Source organism: Miniopterus schreibersii, assembly GCF_964146895.1.
Source record: "Miniopterus schreibersii genome assembly, chromosome: 3".
NCBI lineage: Eukaryota > Metazoa > Chordata > Mammalia > Chiroptera > Miniopteridae > Miniopterus > Miniopterus schreibersii.
In genome coordinates this window covers 62,569,832-62,590,728 of record NC_138103.1, presented here as the reverse complement: position 1 = coordinate 62,590,728, position 20,897 = coordinate 62,569,832, and the positions used below count along the sequence as shown (strand labels likewise).

At 37.6% G+C, this 20,897-nt stretch overlaps 1 protein-coding gene across 14 annotated transcripts in view; it reads right to left on the bottom strand.

Moving 5' to 3' along the window:
- Positions 1-999: 999 nt before the first annotated feature.
- SSBP2 (single stranded DNA binding protein 2) overlaps positions 1,000-20,897 on the bottom strand; it is a 238,143-nt gene continuing 218,245 nt past the window's right edge. For 7 of the 14 annotated variants that reach the window (XM_081132885.1, XM_081132886.1, XM_081132877.1 and 4 more), the window contains 5 exons: positions 18,975-19,045; positions 17,525-17,603; positions 15,745-15,773; positions 9,059-9,157; positions 1,000-1,589 (listed from right to left, as the gene is read on the bottom strand). In XM_081132885.1, coding sequence (XP_080989011.1) covers positions 1,560-1,589; positions 9,059-9,157; positions 15,745-15,773; positions 17,525-17,603; positions 18,975-19,045 — 308 coding nt within the window. In that variant the 3' untranslated portion in view covers positions 1,000-1,559. The remainder of the gene's footprint in view (positions 1,590-9,058; positions 9,158-15,744; positions 15,774-17,524; positions 17,604-18,974; positions 19,046-20,897) is intronic. The other 7 variants (XM_081132888.1, XM_081132882.1, XM_081132889.1 and 4 more) reach the window with 3 other exon arrangements.

Here is a 20,897-nt window from a genome sequence, read left to right as displayed (position 1 = left end):
AATGGTTATTTGAATCACAATTTTAACAGAAATGATCAACAACTTATCCTTTAGAATCTACAATTAAAATTGTCACACTTTTCCATCGCGATTTTGGGGTTTGTACCTATGGTTACACACAAAAAACCCAAAAGATGTGGAAAGTGCCAGAGCAAGGGGCTTTCATAAGAAAAGTGACTTAAAAAAATTTTTTTTCTCTAACATTTACTCATTTTTTTTCCTGAACTGTAGATTTAGCCTGCTGAAGTCAATGGCCAAATGAAATGCATTTAAATCATCTAAATGATTTCCCTCTAAGTCAGTCCTGTGTCCTGGGAAGAAAGCGGCGCTCTGCTGCCAGTGAGAAGGTGGGCACAGCAGGGGCCGTGACCAGTCAAGCCTGCTGCTGGGAAGCAGGACACCTGATCGAGGCAGCGCTCCAGGGCCCCGGGTGTGGCAGCAACTCTTCCTCCTCCTGCTGAAAGTCTCAGCCGGCTGAATGCATCTTCTTTGCAGTGTTTATGTGGACGTGTTCACAAGAGGCCACAATAAAAATCAGATACCATTTCACATTAGTATGTTATTGAAAACTTAGTTCTAGTATTCCTGGTGAGAAGCGACAAATTCCAGCAAATGTTTTCTTATCACTCTGGTCTTTATAGTGGTAAAAAGAAAATATGTTGCTAAAAACAAGACAAGCCCTGTCACTTTATTGCTATGGTCTAAGCAACTGGTACTAATTAATGATTTTCTGTATCATCTAAGACAAACAAATCAAGAATTCCATCTAAAGCAGTTACTGCAGAAATTTACTGTTAGGTCCCAGTTACGCCTTTGTTGAAGTTTTTTTTCTTTTTTTTAAACAAAAGGTACAAAAATATTTTCACTGAAGGTAACTGAGAAATTGTTTGATTTGACATAAAGATGAAGACACAGTTTCTTCTTCCTTTTTTTTTTTTTGGAGACAGTACACTTTGTGATTCACAGGGTAACTTGCATCAGACGCAATTTAATGAAAGCTCTCAAATAAGCGATTTTATTCCTATCCATGATCGCAGACATTTACAAAACCATAACATCTGAGTTCACCTTAAAAAATAACTTATATAAAGCAGTGATATACACAGCACAAAATAGTTCAGGGAGGGGCAGGAGCAACTTTTAATAATTAAAATGTAAACGTGAAAAAAAAAGGGTGGAATAAAAGTCCCTACGTATTTCTACTTAAGATGTCATGTGATAATATTTTACAGTGTCCTGTGGGTCAATGTATGCATGTGCACATGTCCATGTAACATACACATATACAATACATTCTCTTTCCCACACATATACACACACAGATCATTACTTGCAGTTCATTTCAGGGCAATCCTAAGAGGCCGCTCCGTACAGTTGTTTGAATCACATTTGGACCCGCTTTCTTCACAAAATAGGGGAGAGAGCAGGAAATAAAAAGGTTGGTTTGGTGCGACTGAGATTCCTTTGCTTAACTGTACATGTGATGAGTAATTTTCTTCCCTAGCAGTTCTGTGAAGGGCTGACTCACTGTGGTTTTCATGAGGAGACTTGGTGATGGGTCACACACTCATTGTCATGCTAGGGGAGTACTAGAAAGAAAGAAGAATTCGGATTTTAACATCAGTTCTTTTACAGACCACTCATGTTCTCCGTGGTAGACAATCGCAACTATGAATTTTTAATGTCTTATAATCTTTTATGCTCAAGCTTTTAACCTCACACAACATAAACATAAGAAACTATAAAGAGAGTAAATTCATAGAGAGTTGACTTAGTCCTGGAATTTTTAACATTTCCTCTGGGAAGTAACCAGTCACATTCTCTCCCTGGACTCAGGTGGATAATCACCCAGTTCCTTAGCCTTTTCCCTCCAGCAGATTCGTGTTTCATGGGCATTTGTTACAATTTGGGTAAATCCAGTCCAAGGCTGAATCACGAGGACATCAGTCTGAGGGACGGCCTTGCTATCGGCTTCTTATGTAAACTTGGGAGGTCACCTAACCTTTCTGCGCTTCAGTTTCCTCGCCTATAAAACGGGTTTAATAATACCATCAATCGAAGTACTTAGACTACTTCAGGCTCGTTACACTTGGGCACATAAACATCTTTCCTACAGTCTCCACCTAGTCTTTTCTGGGGGGGCGTAGGGCACTGAGGTTACATGTTACTTGTCAGTTTGATGAGGGCGAGGCTTTCACCAATTTGGAAGTGGTCTCAAAAATGACTGAGCGAGGAACCAAGAGGAATTATTTTGATAATTATGCCAATCTACCGTCCTGTTCTCGAGGACCAGACTGTGACAGGGAAGTTCCAGAGCAGCACTACCCAACAGAACTCTCTTCAATGATGGACATGCCTTAAGACTGTGCTGTCCGACACGGAGGCTGCTAGCTACAGGTGGCTACAGGGCACATGATATAAGGCTAGTGCCCCTGAGGAACTAAAGTTTTAATGTTATTTAAGTTTAAACATCCCCATAAAGCTTGTGGCCACCCTCTCGGACAGCACAGTTCTAGATCCTCTGACATGAGGGGGCGGGCAGCCATCCCAAATGGAGGGCGTTCCTAGGTTAAAACATACATGTGGACCCTGAAATACTATAAACGTTTTACTAGAAACCTATGAGGACCAGGGCAAAGGGGAATTTCTTTTAACACGTTAATAATGACTGTGCCTCACGGAAAGAGGCAGATAAAGTCAAGGGGGTTGGTCTTGGTTCCAGGGACTTAACCTGGAACGGTGATGACGCTGGGAAAGGGAGCACAGACTTTTACAAAAGGGAGCAGATGGGACAGAATGAAGTGAATTCCGCATGAGCTGAGGTACTGTCGGAACCAGAAACGAGGTAAAAGGTGTGCACTCAGATAAGGATGGACTTATTAATATAGAGAAAACGAGATTCCCCAAGGAAGAGCACAGGTGACAATGGCTCAGCTGGCAGAAGTCTGGGCAGAAAGTCATTAGGAATAAATCCAGGGCTCAAATAAAAACCACTCATTGATCCTGAATAAAGGTGGATGACTGGGGCTGAAACCAGGTCACCAGACCATAGGGGAGGATTGTTAATCTTTTAAATACAGGTCAAATCAAGAAAAAGCTACCTGTTAATCACTTAACAGCCCCAAATTCTCTTTCAGTATAAGAAAGCTAAGTTATATGTTACTGAATGTGTGTGTTGTATTACAGCGAGTAGGGTGATTACAAAAAGGAGACCGCCAGAGAAGAGAAAGGGGGTTGTTTGATAGAAGACTTCTCCCCTTTACCCTTGATAATGGCAACGAAAAGCAAAGCAAACCAGAACCAAAAGCCAACAAGAGCCGTGAACAAGGACTGATGAAATGGAGCTCACCCCTGACCCTGTGCTGGGGGGTATGCCCCACCTCATCTGAAGAGACCATGCAAATCTCTCATCATAAGTGATGACGGCAAGCTTATCTGACTCCCTGGGGTAGGAATAAACAGCGGGAAAATAAATGGATACTAAGGTTTTAGAAAAAGTAGCTAACTTAGAGAATATGGCAAAATGGGCAGAGAAAAATTTAGCCTATGCTTTCTATAGCCATCCAACAGAACTTGCCGTGATCATGGGTGTGTTTTCTGTGCTGTTCAATACAACAGCCATTAGCCACACGTGGCGGCTAAACTCTTCCAATGTAGCTAGTGCAGCTGAAGATGTGGAATTCTGGTTGTATTTCATTATAATTAATTTAAATTTGAGTAACACAGCTAGATCATCAATCATTACTTCAAGACAAAGATTTCATTGGGTATATTGTGCCAATAATCTAAAAACAGTAAAAGAGACTAAAGCAATTCAGAAAGCACTTCAAAGGAAGTGTCTGAAAAAAATTTTATGGAGAAGTCATAACGAACTCCAGAGACCATCTCATTTAATGCACATTCTGAATCGTTGGGATTTTAAAAATTCTTGAATCCTTTTTCATAGGATTATTTCAGTTCACTCATCTCATATATGTCATGTCATGTTAGGGAACACAGTTATAGGTATATTACAGGCTTCATTCTAATATACAGTTAAAAAAATGGGTATATGTGAATAGACACATGTGCACATTCTCTGCATGACAAGCATGCTTGTTGGCTGCTACTATCTCTTCACACTGACAACTGTTATGATTTTTAACCTGTCACATTTCGAATGTTTTACAGAAAAATGAAAACGTGTTACAGACTCACTGGGAAGTTAGGAGACCTAGGCTTGTCCGGGGAGGAAGCTAAGTGGAAAAGTAAGGCACACAGAAGAGAAAGTAAGGGTCAGATTCGGTGAGAAAGGAAGGCGGCAGCAGCTCCAAGCAGCACGACTCAGGAAAATCAGCGTCTAATAGCGTCTAGTGTCTGAGCCGCACAAGAAGCTGGGAAAGGGCGCACCGCGTGCCCCTGGCGCAGTGTAACAGGTTGCACGGGGGGTGTGTCCACATAAGTGACATGCTGTTTAAACTGCGGAGGCTCATCGGCTGCTGCCTTTATTGAAAATGCTTCAACTACGTAAAACTAAAGGACGTCACAAAGTTTCTAGAACAACTCACAAAATGTGCAAATAAAAGGGAATTCTGCCGTTGGTTACTGTTCTTCAGAGACGTGGCTTGGAGTTTTCCAGAAGGCAGGCAGAGGAGGTGTTAAACGGGGTATTGGATTTAGAGACATTAAATATTCATGCTGTCACGGCCTGAGACCACACCGTAACGTTTCCGCCACCGCACGGCCGCCTGGACCTGGGCCGCAGTGTCTGCGCAGGATGCGGGGGTACTGGTTGCCCTGTCTCACGAGGGAGCAGGTGATAAAATGGCTCTGAGAAAGCTGTTGACAGCATTAGTGTTTGGTTTGGGGGGAAAAAAAAGTAAAACCTAAAGGTATAATTTTCAGCATATACTAGCTTGTTTTACCTTTTTATGTAAAATATATTTTGAAATTACATGCCTTGGTATGTACTAAAGAATTTGTGATTTTCCCTTTATTATATCCAGTTCATGCACCATGGAACCTATCAGAGATATCCATTAAATCCCTGAACAACGTGCGTAAGTTCCTGTTCATACACTTCAGATCTCACTATATTTCTATCTCTAAGTACGTATATAACATTTTATGTTCTTAATGAGAAATAAGTATAGTGCAGCTACTCTGAGCTAAACTAAAGTGAGATAAATTTAGTGTGTATGTGACTATGTAAAAAAGTTGGCCATCAGTGATTTCTTTGCAAAAGCAGAAAATGACAAAGGGCAGTAGGGGGTGAGAGACGATCTCACACCTTGTTTATAATTCCTATCTGATACCATGATTTTCATATTATTTTTGCTCAGTTGATTATAGTTTGTCATGGAGAAAACATTCTGCTAAATTAATTAAAAAAATAAGATTAACTGATTTTTTTACTCAAAAAGCATGAAACACTATTTTTTGAACTAAGCCTTTTTGTATTCTGTATTTTCAAAACCAAACATTTAATAGAATTTACACTAGGGGGCATCTTTGTTTCTTGAAATAAAGGCCTTGTTTACGATCTAAAAAACAGGAGGTTGAATAGTGAAACATTCTTGATTCACATTTTTCTATGTAAAGCATGTTGGCATTGCAAGGTTTCTCACCTCGGGTGGGGAATTTTTGTTTCTATATTAATAAATGAAGTAGCACCTGTGAAGTGACCGAATAGTGTCTGTACATAAGAACCACTCAATAGATGTTTGCTCCCTTCCCAGGCTTCCTTGTGTGGTTTAACTTCAAGAAAAACACTGACCAATCCTCAAAAGGCAGACCACTCAGCAATATGTGCTTTTCAGAGTTATGGGCATAAAAAAACACTAGAATTTGCATGTTCATTCACTGGAAAATGTTTTCTTTTTCTTTTTTGAGAGTACAAGCTGGGGACAGTGAAACAAGGAAGGGCTTAGTAGACAGAAGCAGCAATAGGAGAGAGCCAAGGTGGGGCTGCTTTGGCTCCCTAGAAACATTATAGGAAAGAAATGAGCTGAGGTGGGGCTGCTGTCAGAGAAAAGGGGCCTTGGAAACAGGTTCAGGGGGTTAGCCCTGAAGTAGCTGCCGCTGCCCATTGCTCCCCTGGCTGCAAGTCTCTTGGGGACCCTTAGAATTTCGGAGACGCATGCCTGAGAGGGAAGGAGAGGGGGAAGGGAAGGGCGTAGGTGTGCTCCTGTGAGGGAGAGCACCTCGTTTTCTTTTTGAATTCATTAAATTGTTATGCTTTTCCTTGATTATAGTAAAGATAACTTATTGGAGATACATAGTCTATTTCTTCCTAAGGCCTTAACATTTGTCAGCAAGGAATCTCTTTTGTCTTCCTTCCTCTCTGCTCTCATTTCTTGGTCTTTTAAAAAAGTCTAAACAAAAATGTGTCGTGAGATGATAGAGAAAACCACAGAAAAAAATGACATCATTCATAATATGGCAGAGTCCTCACCAGGCAGACAGAAGAATGGAACCACCAGGGCGGACCTGCTGCTAAGGCTGCACAACCTCTGGGGGGCGGTGCCGTTTCTCAACCACCATCCAATTCGTTTGCCTCTAGGGACTTTTCTGGTGGGAAGAGGCGAGAGGGAGGGAGAAGAATGGCCGGGAGTTTTGTTTTCTCTAACTCTGTAGAGCATTCTGCATTTTACCTCCTCCTTGGCAATGAGGCTGGGCCAGGAGTCAGGCATGGGTGAGGCCCTGCTCCAGCTGTTCTCTTTTCTATGCAGTATCACAAAAGGGCCTGCTGTTTCACATGTGCATACTCCCTGGGGTTAAAGGGTGAGGCTGGTATGTACTCTGAACAAAGGAGTTTTTAAAGTCCTGTTGTATCTGATTCTTTGATCCCCATAGGGAGATTTCTGTGCCAACTCTGCAGTGGCACCCCCTTCTGACTGTTAAACGGGGCAGCAGCCAGGAATGACAAATCTGGGAAGGAAGGAGCGGGGAGAGCTCCTCTGGAGTTAAAGTCATGTGGAAACTTTTAAAAAAAGTTTTCTTGTCCAATCCAAAATTAATAATTCCCTCTACGCTTTTAAAACACCTGGTTTATATCTACGATAGTACTTCTTAATCTGACACATGGTTTAATTAGCTGTGTAAGTATGTTCTCATCTGATTACATTTTCTTGAGGTTAGGGATGTGTTATATTTATTTCATTCAGAATACTCTGTCCGTAACCTAGAGCTTTCAATAAAGCAGGCTCAATAAATGTTGACTTGAACTGGATTATCATATACTTCACTGAATTATATCATTTTAGTGCTGAAAGAATTAGCATGAAAGGAACTAAATGTGTCTAATTAGATAAAGCAAACGTTAACTAATTAATTAAAATTAACTAATTTGTCCACAGTCTTGCAACAAACTAGTGAAAGAATCAGGGTCTAAAAAATAATTTCCATAATTCTAAGCATTTGACAAACTACAGTTTCTCATGTATTTCCTATTTCCTCATCACAATGGGCTACTCTTTTGATTTTTTTAATATAAATTTTTATGTATACTTTTTTGTTCTCACTAATATATATATATGTACACACAAACACACACATAGAGATACAGGGTGGGGCAAAAGTGGGTTTACAGTTGTCCATATAGAAAATAATACAATAATTAATAAGTAATAATTAATAATACAAGAATAAACTGTGCTTCACATACAACCATAAACCTACTTTTGCTCACATCTGTGTATATAAAGGGTATCCCCAAAAATATATACACACTTTAAATGATTATTAATTCCAATGGGTTAAATCTGAAAAGAAAGAAACATTAACTGAGCTATCAGCTATAAAGGGTGTATATATTTTGGGGGGACACCTTGTATATCCTGGAAATAAAATAGACAAACTAGAAATCAGCATAATTTTACTTCTAGTTTTAACAGAAGTAGAGTCTAAAGTCAGGGCAAATCTTACCCCACTCAGAGGCGCTAGGTCAACTCCAAGAAGTAAAAGAACCCATAGAACACCCAGTCTTCGGTTCTATTGGGAAAGCAGCCACTTTGTGCAAAAGTGGGCAAGTGACTAGCTGCTGCTCCAAATTCTGATGGTGTCACCTCTGGTAAAGGGTGAATTAGGGCAAAATGAGGGTAGTTTTTCCTTCTGATTCTGTCTGTAGTTTGGTGGATTCTCCATAATCAGTTTTAAAGATGGCGATAGGTGTGTGGAGGCACTGATCCTACAAATATGAAACTTGTTTGGGGTCTGAAACCCTTTATGCTACACTCCAGTCCAGGAGTTCTCAGCGGAGAATGTGCCGCAGCATCACCCACAGAGCTTTCTCACACTCGGGTTTGCCCAGCCCCACTCCTGCAAATTCAGGCTCACTAGGTCAAGGGAGGGTTCCGGTGAATTCTATTTTTAAAAATTCTATAGATGCTTCAAATGTCAAAGATTAGTTTAAAAATCACTGTATTATGTAATAACCCCTTGAGAAAAGACACCGCATTGTCTTTCTGGTCTCTCTAGTACCTAGCATGGCCCATGGTGAATGCTCAGTAAACTGTTTGTTAAATGAACAAGTGAATTGTATTGCTTCCTTTTGCTCCTGTCTACTTGCTTCTATGGAGACATGAATGACACTGCCTTTGCCTAACTTAACATTATACTCACACTCAAAAAGAACTTGGGTAGCCGGTTGAGGTTAAATGTAAAAAACAGGTTAACAGGCCAGGCAGGGAGGTCTTATAGGTAATATTCAGAACCTTAAGGACAGACAGCACTGAGAACAGACCTGGGTTTGCAGTGATCCGAGACATTTCAGCAACGTGAAAACTTACAAAAACTATCAAATATGCAACCTATTTCCAGTGTGTTCCTTAACAGCAGATGTTCTCTATAAGAAAATTCATATTATAATTTTTGTCTTTGTAACTATGTACATGGGAGTAAAAAAGAAAAAGTTTATTTTTTAATTTTTTTCAAAGAAATTTCACTTAATTTTCTAACTTTTAAAAGACCAACCTATTGAACTCTAAACAGTTGTAACACTGGCTTTATGCATTAATTCTAACAGAAGAGCTTCAGAAGTAAAATCTGGACAGAGTAATGCAGTCAAGGGAATACTTACACTCTCACTCTGAAAAGGGTTTAAGAAATTTCCCCCCATTTCGCTATCATCCCTTGGAGTGCCCGGTTGATTACTCAGGCTCATATTATTGGGAGAGTTCTGTAAACAAGATTTAGAAAACAAGGCATTGTTGAAGATTTTAATTTCCCTCTTGCATTGTACTGTTTCAAAAATGGAATCTATAGCAGCATCTCTAAGGACAAAGCCGACTTGTGATTCTAATCTTAGACCATGTTTTCTAGTTCATTCTTTGAACCTTGACAAGTACTAATGCTTTCCCAAATGAAAATTAAAACACACACAGAACACCCAAAATAACCCACCACAACTCTTTTTCTTAGTCTCAGAATCAATATCTATTCAATTCCCCGTCCTCAGCTTATAGAGTTCCTAGAACTCTGGAGAGTTTCGAAACCATTCCCAGTGGGGGCCCCATGAGACAGCCTGCTTACTGCTCAGGCGTGACAGGGCAACTTCCCTTGGTGCTTTACTGACCAAACTTCAGAAGGCCACCGTTTTCATAAACATTCCCCTTTCATTTCACATCGGTTTGCACAGTAACACTATCTTAACCATGATTTTTCTATGAACCGTAAGGAAAAAAAGAAGACAGTTAACAACTAGAGTTAAGAAGAGAAATACCTTAGGACCTGAGAATTCAACATGTACTTTTAGAGCAAGAGAAGGCCCCAAGGGGAACCTGCTTTAGAACCTTTTCTTATCATTAGCTTAAGACTAGATTTACTTTGAAACTTTCCTTTCAGGTCAAATGGCTGATATCAGCAATCTAATCAAACACTAAGTTAGCAGTATACCGCTTCATATTCTATTTAAATATGCTAGTCTGATTATTACTATACGGTTTTAGCCCTGTGAGGTCACCCGATGCTCCACGTCTTAGGAAATGTGAACAGAATGACCTTGGTGTATAAAGCATGTCCACACAGTACTGCAACTCTGACTGAGGGACTCTTCCCAGGTCCAATTTATCGACTTGTAAAAATCAACTTCAAGGTTAAAAATTTTTTATTTGTTATTTCAAGTGAGAGAAAGGTTTTAGATTTTTTCCCCCTACACCACTGATACTATACTCTGTTTTTAAATTCATTTTTTAACTGTTTAGAAGAAAATTGCACTGAGGATAAGACTTAACTGAAACCAGTTGTCTCATAAAAATTAAAATTTCATGAGTGAGAATATGTGCTTTTAAAAAATATGATTAAACTGTAAAGCAGACACAGGTAGAGGAACTGGTGGAGATACAGCTTGTATGTTGTCCTGCTGTGCACCCCACAGGGAGGATCTGACAACAGGGAGCGTCTGAGTCCACAGGAGCTCAATTTGCCAATGAACCACACCAGCTGGGGAACCAGAGTCTAATGGCATAAAGAGAACTCTTTTTCTTTTTGATAAGTTTTTCTCTAAAAATGTTAAGTTTCCCAAGTATAGAAAAAAGCAAATGTACTTTGAAATGAACACGGGTCACTTGATTTCCCCCAAAAACACACACAAAAAAACATGTAAGTAAAATTTAATTAATTACAACTAACTAAGCTATACTTACTCGTTATTAAAGTTATTAACTAATCAACTGTGTTTTAAAAATAGGAATGATAATGCTGACTTAGCTCAAAAATAAAAGTACATTTATACAAATATTGTAAGATTTACCCCAAATCTATGTCTTTTTGGTGAAGGCAGATTTCTGCCATTTCATATAAATAGAGAAATTGGTAATCTTAGAATAAAAAATAACCTAACATCTGTATAAGGGCGTGTGAGGAGGCACTTGAAAGCTGAATATTTCTACATATTCAAACAAATCCATGAAATGAGCCCTCTCCATTCCAGTGTAACAGTCACACCGCCAGTGGTTCCCCAGGTGCCCTGAGAGGAGCAGCACAGCCCTGAGTAACTTGGGGCATTCTCAGACTCTGCTGCACTTTTGCCGTATTTCATTTCTTGATTTATAATTGTGAAAGTTTACCTAACTTCAAATCTGATTCCTGACTCAAAGTGTTAATTTAAAAATATTTAAAATTTGAAAGCAACATTGTATTACTATTGAAATATTTAGAAAGAAATATTTACAAGAATATTTAGAAGAAATACCTATAAAACACTTCCAGTGTTATTATTTCTGTTTTTCATGCATTCTTTTCATATCCTGGTAACTTAGCACTGTACTCTTTTGTGGGTTTTTTTATAAGAGCACTGAGAGGAAGATTAAAAAGACACATTCAACATACAAAACTCAACTAGTATCACATCTCTGAAACCTACTCCTATCTAGCTCACTGCGCATGTCTGGAAATCTTGGAATGATACAACAAGTTTTTAAAAATCTGAAGTAATTTCTGCAAAATGTTGTGTAAAAAAGCAAAAGTTTCTCAATGGGGAGTCTTAAGGAGGCTGTGCTGCCCACGATCACTGAGTGACACTCGATACAGGCATCTGAGGAATGGCTCAGATGCTGGTTCCAAACACCAGGCCTGAGCAGGTTACGGGGATGGGTGGCAACGGACCGGGTGTGTATTTCATTTAACTGTAGGCATGTTTGTGTGCAGTGTTCAGGAGTTTTCATCATAAAGGCAAGAACACAATGCACAAAAAGGGCTTAGCTCGGTCAGAAAGGCACTCCAGTTGCTGAAGCACATAATTAGGGAGTACGGAGACCAAAGAATACAAGTGAAGATCACTTTTAGCACCATCAGGCATTTTGGTTGCATTTCGTACTTCAGTTAATGTGGACTTTATTCCTACTTACACTCTAAGGATTTACTTGAGGAAGTATAGTTCCAATTATACTGATCCCATTTTCAAGGGGTTTTATTATACACTCATTCACCCTTTCTCCCGACTGGAGTGCTTCCCTTACTTATATTAACTTATTTTAAAGCGCACATGAGCCTGTGTGTGGGCGTGCACACACACAATTTCTTCTGGCTAACACATTTAATTCATTTAGCTCTCTGCTCTCTGATTTTATCTTGCCGGTATTCTTCCATATCATCTCTTAATTAGTAAGCTATTGTTCCTTCTTCCACCTATCCCCAGAAATTGTTCCAAAACTTTCACACTGCTATTAAAAAAAGGGAACACTTGTAGAAATTTGGGCTCCTTCTATAATTGGAAGAAAACAATATTGACATATTCTAAGCCCTTTGGAAGTGAATTTTGAATTGATTTCTCACAGGCTGCCAATAGCAAGGTTTATAGAGTGTCATTTTGACTCTGCCATCTGGCCAAAAGAACAAACTGCCAGTCCTGGTTCCCCCAGGGGGGAAAGTGAGCTAGAACTCAGCCCATAACTGAGATGATGGCCGAGATCTGTAGTCATCCATTAGCAACCCTGTGAATGGTATGGAATATTTAGCTGGAACTAAGCTTCATGAGCTTTCAACTTGAAGCTTTCTAGCCTCAGGTTGAAAAAGAGTCCTTGGATAATTTATTAAGCATGATATGATCAGATCTTGCTTTCTCTGATATGTGCTTTTTTCCCAAACTAAAAAATATAAATGTTAAGTATCTTGAATGTGAACTGCAGAATTTATTTAGGTGAGTTCCTTTTAAGAAAGCAAACCATATGTTCCTCTCAATCCCCAACTCCTAAAACAACTCCAAGGCATAAAATTTTTGTTCCACCAATTAAATGAATGACTCCTCAGTTACAAAAGGGATGACAAGAATTTCGCATTTTATTTTAAAAAAGGCTTCTAAATTAAAGGTGAATTCTGCATTTTGAGAAAGATGCATGTGAGTTTTACTAGGTAATCCTCAACTAAGCAAGCAGTGATTTTAAAACTCTTTGTCTGAAGCAGTGAGCTCATTGTGCCCGTGGAACAGTGCCAGCTATCAAAGTGGAGTTGACAGTGTGAGTTCCTAGTCTTGCCCACAAAAGGTAGTATAGTAAGGAGGAAGCATTTAGCATCTGTACAGTGCTTCAGAGCCCTTAGCATATACTCACACTTGATTCTCAACCATTTTATGAACTGGGTAAGAAATGAACTACAAGCTCTATTTTAGAGCTAAGAAAACAGAGCCGAAGAGAAATCAAGTAACTTGTTGCCAAAACTTGTAAGTCGTAGAACCAGGCATTCTGATTCTCGCTTCAGTACTCGTCACCTTATATATAAAATGCATAAAGCAGAGTATATTTGCAATGAAAAAGTAAAAAAAATAATTGAAATAGTACTAATAAACAACATTTAAAAATGGAGTAAGACATTTTTAAAAAATATGTAATACTGATGCTTGAAAAATACAGGCTTAACTGGGGAATTGGGGAGATGTAGCTGGAGACCTAAGAAGGATTTTGAACCAAACTGCTAAGCAGCAGTGGTGAAGATTACCTTTTGATTCACAAACACGAATGTCTAGAAAAAGAACAGGATGGAAGGGAACAAACCCAGGAACAAAGAGGAAAGGGAGGAAGGTTTTGTGCGACAGCTGGGCATAGTGGGAAAGTGAGTTGGTGACTGTGCAGAGCTTGGAGTACAAGACAAGTAACTAGGCTGTGTGTGGAAAGAGGTAGGGAGAAAAATGATCGGGGGTGGGGGGAGTAATACACACGATGCGCTGTGAAGTGTAAATTACAGAGCACTGGAGATGTGACAGACACTAGGGCACCCTCGCCCAGACAGCCTGGCGTGGCAGTGCAGAAAGGAGCTCGTCCCAAGGTGGGCACAGCTGGTCATTCCTAGTACATTGCTAAGGGGCATGTGTATTACTTGGGGATAAGTATTATGTTCATTGAAATGTATCTGAACTCTGCTTTGAAAAAGTTGTTCCTCATTGTATTTGTTTGGTCTCCTTAGTTATATTGAGCTTGTTGAAGGCAGAGACCTTTATCTTGTTTATCTTTGGATTCCGAGAGAGCCCCCAATAATGCCTTGGGGCATTAATGTTAACTGAAGGAAGGAACTTTGGCCTAAATATAAACCACTTGAGGGCAGAGATTATGTTTGTATTTAAAGGAGTCTTTCTTATCGCCCCTTAGTGCACAAGGCAGTACCACAGTACACAAAAGTACACAGTGGGTGGTCAATTAATGCTTAAAAAATAAGCAGTACTTCATTAGGCAAGAGAATGTTATCAGCAGTGGGTACAGTGTAGCGGAAAAACTTGTCTCTGGACATAGGAATGGGAAAAGCAGTACAGAAGGAACAGCAATAGACTTGATATGAGGGTGGATTAGAAGATGGTATTTAATTTGTCCTTATGGCACTATTTAAAAATTTTAAAGTACTTTATAAACTACCAAGTACTCTCCCATGTAGAACTGTTTACATCTATCTAATGTACAAGGCAATGGGTTGTTAGTGGAAGTTTCAGGAAGATGGCCTTAAGCAATCTGGATGATCCCACTTTTGTGTAATGAAGAATCATCTTTACATACTAGACTATGCTACAAATATAACATTAGAAATTTCACTGGTGACCACAAAGCACAATTAGTTGTTAGACACCTAAGGTAGCTGATGTAATCACAGCTGTCTGACTTGTAGAGGAGCTTCCCGGAGAAAAGGCTCTAATGGGGTTATACAGTGAATCTGATTTTGAAATCAGGCTTTTTGAAGGCTTACCTAACACTATTCCTCACAGAAGTAAGCTAGTGCGTTATAAATATTTATCTATTTTTAGAAAAGAAAAAGGCCTTCCTGATTGTTCCTAGACACAGACACCCAAAGTGTATGTAGAACCTATAAGCCAGGCGTGTAGGCTTAATGTCAGGTGGCCAATTAAACTCTCACTACTTTCTCTCCTTTTAGCTTGAATTCTTAATTTAAAAGGTTTTGTAGCTCAATCTTACTTTATTTTCCTTGGCATCAGGAATTTTACTTTATTATACATGAATATAAATTAGAAGTATAACTTAAAATGAAGTCATCCCTTAATGAATTTCTGTGTTTATGGATATAAAGTAGACTTCTAAGAGAGTCATTCTAGTGGTAGTTAATAATTAGTTCTTCTCAGCCATTCTAAATATATTTTTGATCCACAGAGAACTATTTTAAATTCATCATGACCTAAAAAGTATTTAGGTACTCTTCTTCAAAAAAATATAAGGCATCTTAGCAAAGGATTAATTTTAGATCCTCAAACTCTTGAAGAAAAATGCAGACACATGCTATTGGAAGGCTTACTTTCCAACTTGTATTACTATAATTTTCCTCTAATTATTTTCTTACTCTATTTTGGGGAACTAGAATAATGATCGAGGACATCAGCATTTCCTAATGAAAGTTTGAAAGACAAATGAGATGTATAAATGCAATGTCCTTATAACATATAATAATCACTTTTTCAAATTTACCTTTTCTCATGTTTCTCTAGAATTCTTTACATTTTTAAAAGATTATCTAAACTATGTCAGTTTGCTTTACAAATATGTAACATAATAATATGATTAAATTGGTTATTACTTGGGTATCCATTAATCAGGTATAGTACACCTTGTAAATTAACCTTAGCATGTTTAGAAACACTCGTAAAAGATTGATTTTTACCCTTTCCCACAGATTATATACATTAATATTTTAAACTTGCAGTTAATTATATCTGGCCTTCTACATTCAAACTCTTGTTCAGGAACAAAATTTATAAGGTGACTCTAATAATCTTAGTGAGAATTCTATGTGAAATTAAATACAGACAAAAAACAGCACAGAATACACAGTACCCACCTTGGAAATACTGTCCATATCTCCTGAGCCTGAAACAAAGTACAAAAAGAAAGCCTTTATTAGAATGTCTTCAATATAAATAAATGCAGCATACTTTTGTTGTATTTTCCAGTGTGCATATCCTGAATTTTTAATCTTAAAAAATTCCTTTTTTTTTACACTGTATGGTAAATAAGTATCATTTGATGGCAAATGCAAGGAAGAGTTGTACCTCTAGTTCCCAATAATTTAGTTTTTGGGGGTTTTTATGTATTGGCAGAATAAAGAAAACTGTTGCTATCAAAATTCCTGAAAGTAAAATAATGGAGAGATTTATATATACTACTCAATTCAAGATTCTAAAATGTAGGTATATGTGTATGTGTGTGTGTGTGTGTTTAACTAGAGAGCAAGAGAGAAATCTCCAAATATTTCCTGACATGATGCTTCTAAATCTGATAAAATATAAAATGGACGTTTGCAATAATACCTGACAATATTCTCAACCACATTTCAGTATAATAACCAAAAGTAAAGTACTTTTAATAATATAATATCACATATTTGACAGAAATCAGTATTCATGGCAATCTATCAAAAGTAAAAATGTCTTCAAAATATAAGATTGTTTTATTTTGATTCTTGGGAGAAATGAACAGCCAATGCTAATTTCTTTTTTAAGAAGTGGAATCATACATTATACCTCCTGGTATAAAGAAACAATAATCAGATCTTTGCCCCAGTATTAGCTTTATTTTGAATTATTTTAAATACACAACAGTCACAAATAAAGGTAGGGCTTATTAACATGATTAATTTGTAAATAAGCAGGCACAATAAACTGTTAAACACTGAATGTATGTGAGTAATTATGCATCTACATAAATATGTACAATAATGTTCATTACAGAAATGAGCCACATGCCAAGCATGTGTGAAACTCTTCTGCAAATTCTACTCTAATGAATAATACTACTAAGAATTCTCTAACTATGACCAAATGTCATCTTTTTGTGCATAACTTCATAAATTAAAAGACTGAAGAGTACATTATCTTGCAAGAAATTGGAAAATAAAATTCTAGAATGGTGCTGTCTGGTAGGACTTTGTGTGATGATGGGATGTTTTTCTGTGCTGTACATGATTGATGGCAGCCGCTGGCTAGATGTGGTTCTGTGCACTTGGTATGTGGCAGTGCAACTGAGGAACTGAAATCTACATTTTATTTATTTTTAATTTAAAATTAAGTAGTCACACATGACTAGTGGTTACCATAATTGGACAGTGGAAATTAAGGCTTTGAAATATGGGCAAAATAAGTATGGATCCTTAAAAGCAGAAAAATCTACCAATGTGTTGAAAATAGTTTCCTGATTACTGAGGTTACATAGCTTTTCAAAGTACCAGAGGGTGGCATTTCCTGACTTTGGGTGGGGTTGTGAAATCTGTGTATAATCTAAGTAACTCATGGGCATGGCTTCTCCATCTAAGTAAAAGATGGTCTGTTTTCAAAAGAAAAAAAGATCACAAACATCTACCCCCTCATCAACTCTTACATTAGTTTATAACCTGTGAATATGAGCTAGGTTAGGACAAATCTCACATTTCTGATTTTCAAATGATCTATGGTCATCATAAACAATACACTACAGATTAAACTACAGGGGTGAGGTAAAAGATGAAGCACCTCAAAATGAGTTTCTGTACGCAGAAGAACTCTGCAAACCCTAACACCGGTATGTAGAATGAAGGATTTGTTTTGAATTTATTTCTAAATCAACGTCAAATTTAATATCCTTACCTAAAGAGCCATTCATGTGATGTGACTCCATTCCTCCTAATCCACCCATGGGTCCATCTGAACCAGGGCCCATTGGAAACTTCAAAAAATAAAGAAAAGAACAATAATAACATTGAAAACAATTGTTTATATCAATGTTACAATATCTGTCTTTAACATTTTAGACAATCCCACAACTTATTTTCATTTTCATGATACAGAGATTATTTTCCTAAAATTTTTTCCAGCCTTGTAGAGTCTCTAACTGGACTGTCCTACTTCCCTCAACCCATACTCTCTCTGTTTGGATCTTTAGACTAACCCTTGTTCATAACCAAATCTTTCTTCTTCAGACATCCTCAAGTAGAAAGCACACACATTCCAGTGCAAGCGATAAATATTCTCTTCTATGTTATTGACAAATTGTGCTACTATAAATAAGAGGTGATTTTTACGAAGCTGCTAAAGATGATAAATATCTTATTAAATAAGAATGATTCAACATTATTATACCAACATTAACTTTTTTTTAGCAATCTATTTTTGTTCAAATGGGCATAATTTCATCTTATAGGTTAAATATTTTATTTACTTTATACATCAAAATTATTATCATTTCAACATAAGTCAACATAAGAATTTTAATGAAATATTTCACATCATTTCTTTCATACTAAGTCCTCAAAATTCAGTGTATATTTTACTCTGACAGCACATCTCAATTTGGACCAGCCATTGTCAACTACCATACCACACTGGGCAGATTTCAAGTTTCCCCCTATTGTCTTCTCTGTTAGGAAGCTCCATTATAATAATTATTTGTTTCTCAGTTTTCAGTATACTATGAAAATTCTCTTATGTCTCCTGATTTTTCTTTAATTTGAACTACCCTATATATAGATATATATCTGTGTTAACTATATTTTGTTATAAATATTTTTTTGTTAACACGTAGGTCTTATCATGGATAAATAAAATATTTTTCTGTAAGCTTTTGTGGAAAAATCACAACCATATGCTTTATTAAAACACCCAAATTCATTCAGCAGAACTGCTTCGGTTCCATATCTAAACTCTGGATTTCAAAATCTAAAGAAAAACAAGTATATACAATTTCCTCTTTTATTGTCAAGTTTGTCAGGATGAAACACATAAAATAGGATCACAATGAAGAAATTGGTGATGCTAAAATGAGGTATTTATACATTACCTGTTGTTTTCAAATAGCCAGTATTATTTATTAAGTATCTGAGATAAAATAAGACTACACACCAACATTTTGTAATTAACTAGGTTCACTTTTACATTTAAATTATATTGATATGAAATCTTTTAGAAAGCATATGATTTTCTTAATATCCAATAAGCATCTGGATTATAAAATATAAAGCTTAAAGAGTATCCAAGAAATGGAATGCATTAATACGAGTGTTCAAATACATGACAAAAACTTTTTAAAATTCATATTTACATTAGGCCTGTTAGGTCCAGGAGGTACTGCATTCATTAAAGTATACATGTTGTCTCCAGAATTGGTTGAATCTGAAACAAAAAATTACTTAATTAATATCTTTCTTTATAATCTATACCCAAGACATCACAAAGTAATAATCAAAGATGATCTGGACACCTACACATATTAATAGCTGCAGTACCTGAAACAGTCATTACTAATGTTCATTTTCTGACCCAGAATCACTATTCTGAGGTTGTAAATGAGGAATATTTACCTAATATATTAGGGATAATCACTTGAATAATTCAGGTAAAAAGTAATTAACTTAAAAAATCTAAAAAGTTAAAGTTTTTCTTTTAAAAAACATCATGGATTTTTTTACTTCTTTAGGCAATTTATATGTATATGTATAACAAAAATCTCTAATATTCAGATTCAGTATATCTTTTCCGTTTTCATTGTTTCCGTATATCGATATAAATACAGGGTGTCCCAAAAAAATGTATAGCTCAATTCTGAAAATGAAATGCATTTTAATGAACACTGCCTTTATAAATATTCAAGGTATATGTATACATTTTTTGGGACACTATATATAACATTTGAAAGTATTTTAAAGTATATTTCATGTCTATTAGCTAACTCTAAGTCTACAAACGTGTTTTTATAATGTATAACCTAGAGTAAAAGCTAAATATTTTACATTTAGGATATATTAATTATGAAATAAGTTTTTCTATTTTTCTACAATTACATTGTTTTCTTAAATACAATGTAATGGGCCTTTCTATTTTGAAAAAGATGTGTTTCAAATTTTTTACACTGATTCAAGGCAGAAGATAAAAATTAAGGGCTCCCTCATGGCAATAACGATAGAGCGGGAAATGAACAATGACTTTCCCTCTCATTTTGTGATTACTTATTGGACATTAATAAGTTGATTATATTAGTGTACACCACTTATACTCTAGTTTAGATGGCATGTATTGGTTGTTTGTCAACAGTGAAAATCTAAGTATGGTTTTTCATGTCTAGATTAATACATCACACCAGCGATTTTTAACCGTTTTCATCTCATGGCACACATAAACTAACTACTAATATTCAGTGGCACACCAAAAAAATGTAGTTTTTGCTGATCTGACAAAAAATAGGTATACATTTTTTTAAAACATCTAATGATGTTGACGCATTTTAAAAATGTTTTTATTGATTTCAGAGAGAGAAGGGAGAGGGGGAGAGAGAGAGAAACATCAGTGAGAGTCAGATTGGCTGCCTCCTGCGCCCCCCTGCTGGGGATGAGCCCTAGCCGAGCAGGTGGCCTGGGCGGAACCCAACTGGGACCTCCAGGTCATAGGTGATGCTCGACCGCTGAGCCACGCCCACCACACAACACAGGTAGAGTTTTGATTCATTCACCCCCGACGGCTATCGCTGTGCTGGCTGCGGTCATTTTCTCTTTGGCTACCTAAGGGAAACGAGGTCAGTGCCCCTGAGGAAACTGTCAGGTACCGCACGCTTTAAACATTCCCGCCGCACCCGCACCCGCACCGCACCCCGGCTGCCAGGGCTGCGCGGCACTGTTTGTGCGCCCTGCCCGCCAGGGTGCCTGTGGCCTCCTGCGCGTGCGCGCCCTTCTCCAGCGCCGCGCACCTGTCCTTTCTTCCTCCGAGCATCGGCTGCCCATCTCCACCTGCTGAAATCCTACTCTCTACCGGGCACCCCGGAACGCTAGGGAGGTTTCCTCCTGGTCCCAATCGCAGAGCCTCCCACCACTGAATTCCGCTCTGCATCACAGCTAACATTCTGTCTTCTCTCCTGCTTCCAACGAGGTTGCACTAAGCTCACCGGGAGGAAAGGAACATGTCTAACTCAGGTTGTGTATTTCAGACAATAGATATCCGCTAATTTAACTAAGAATAAAATCTATACCATAAA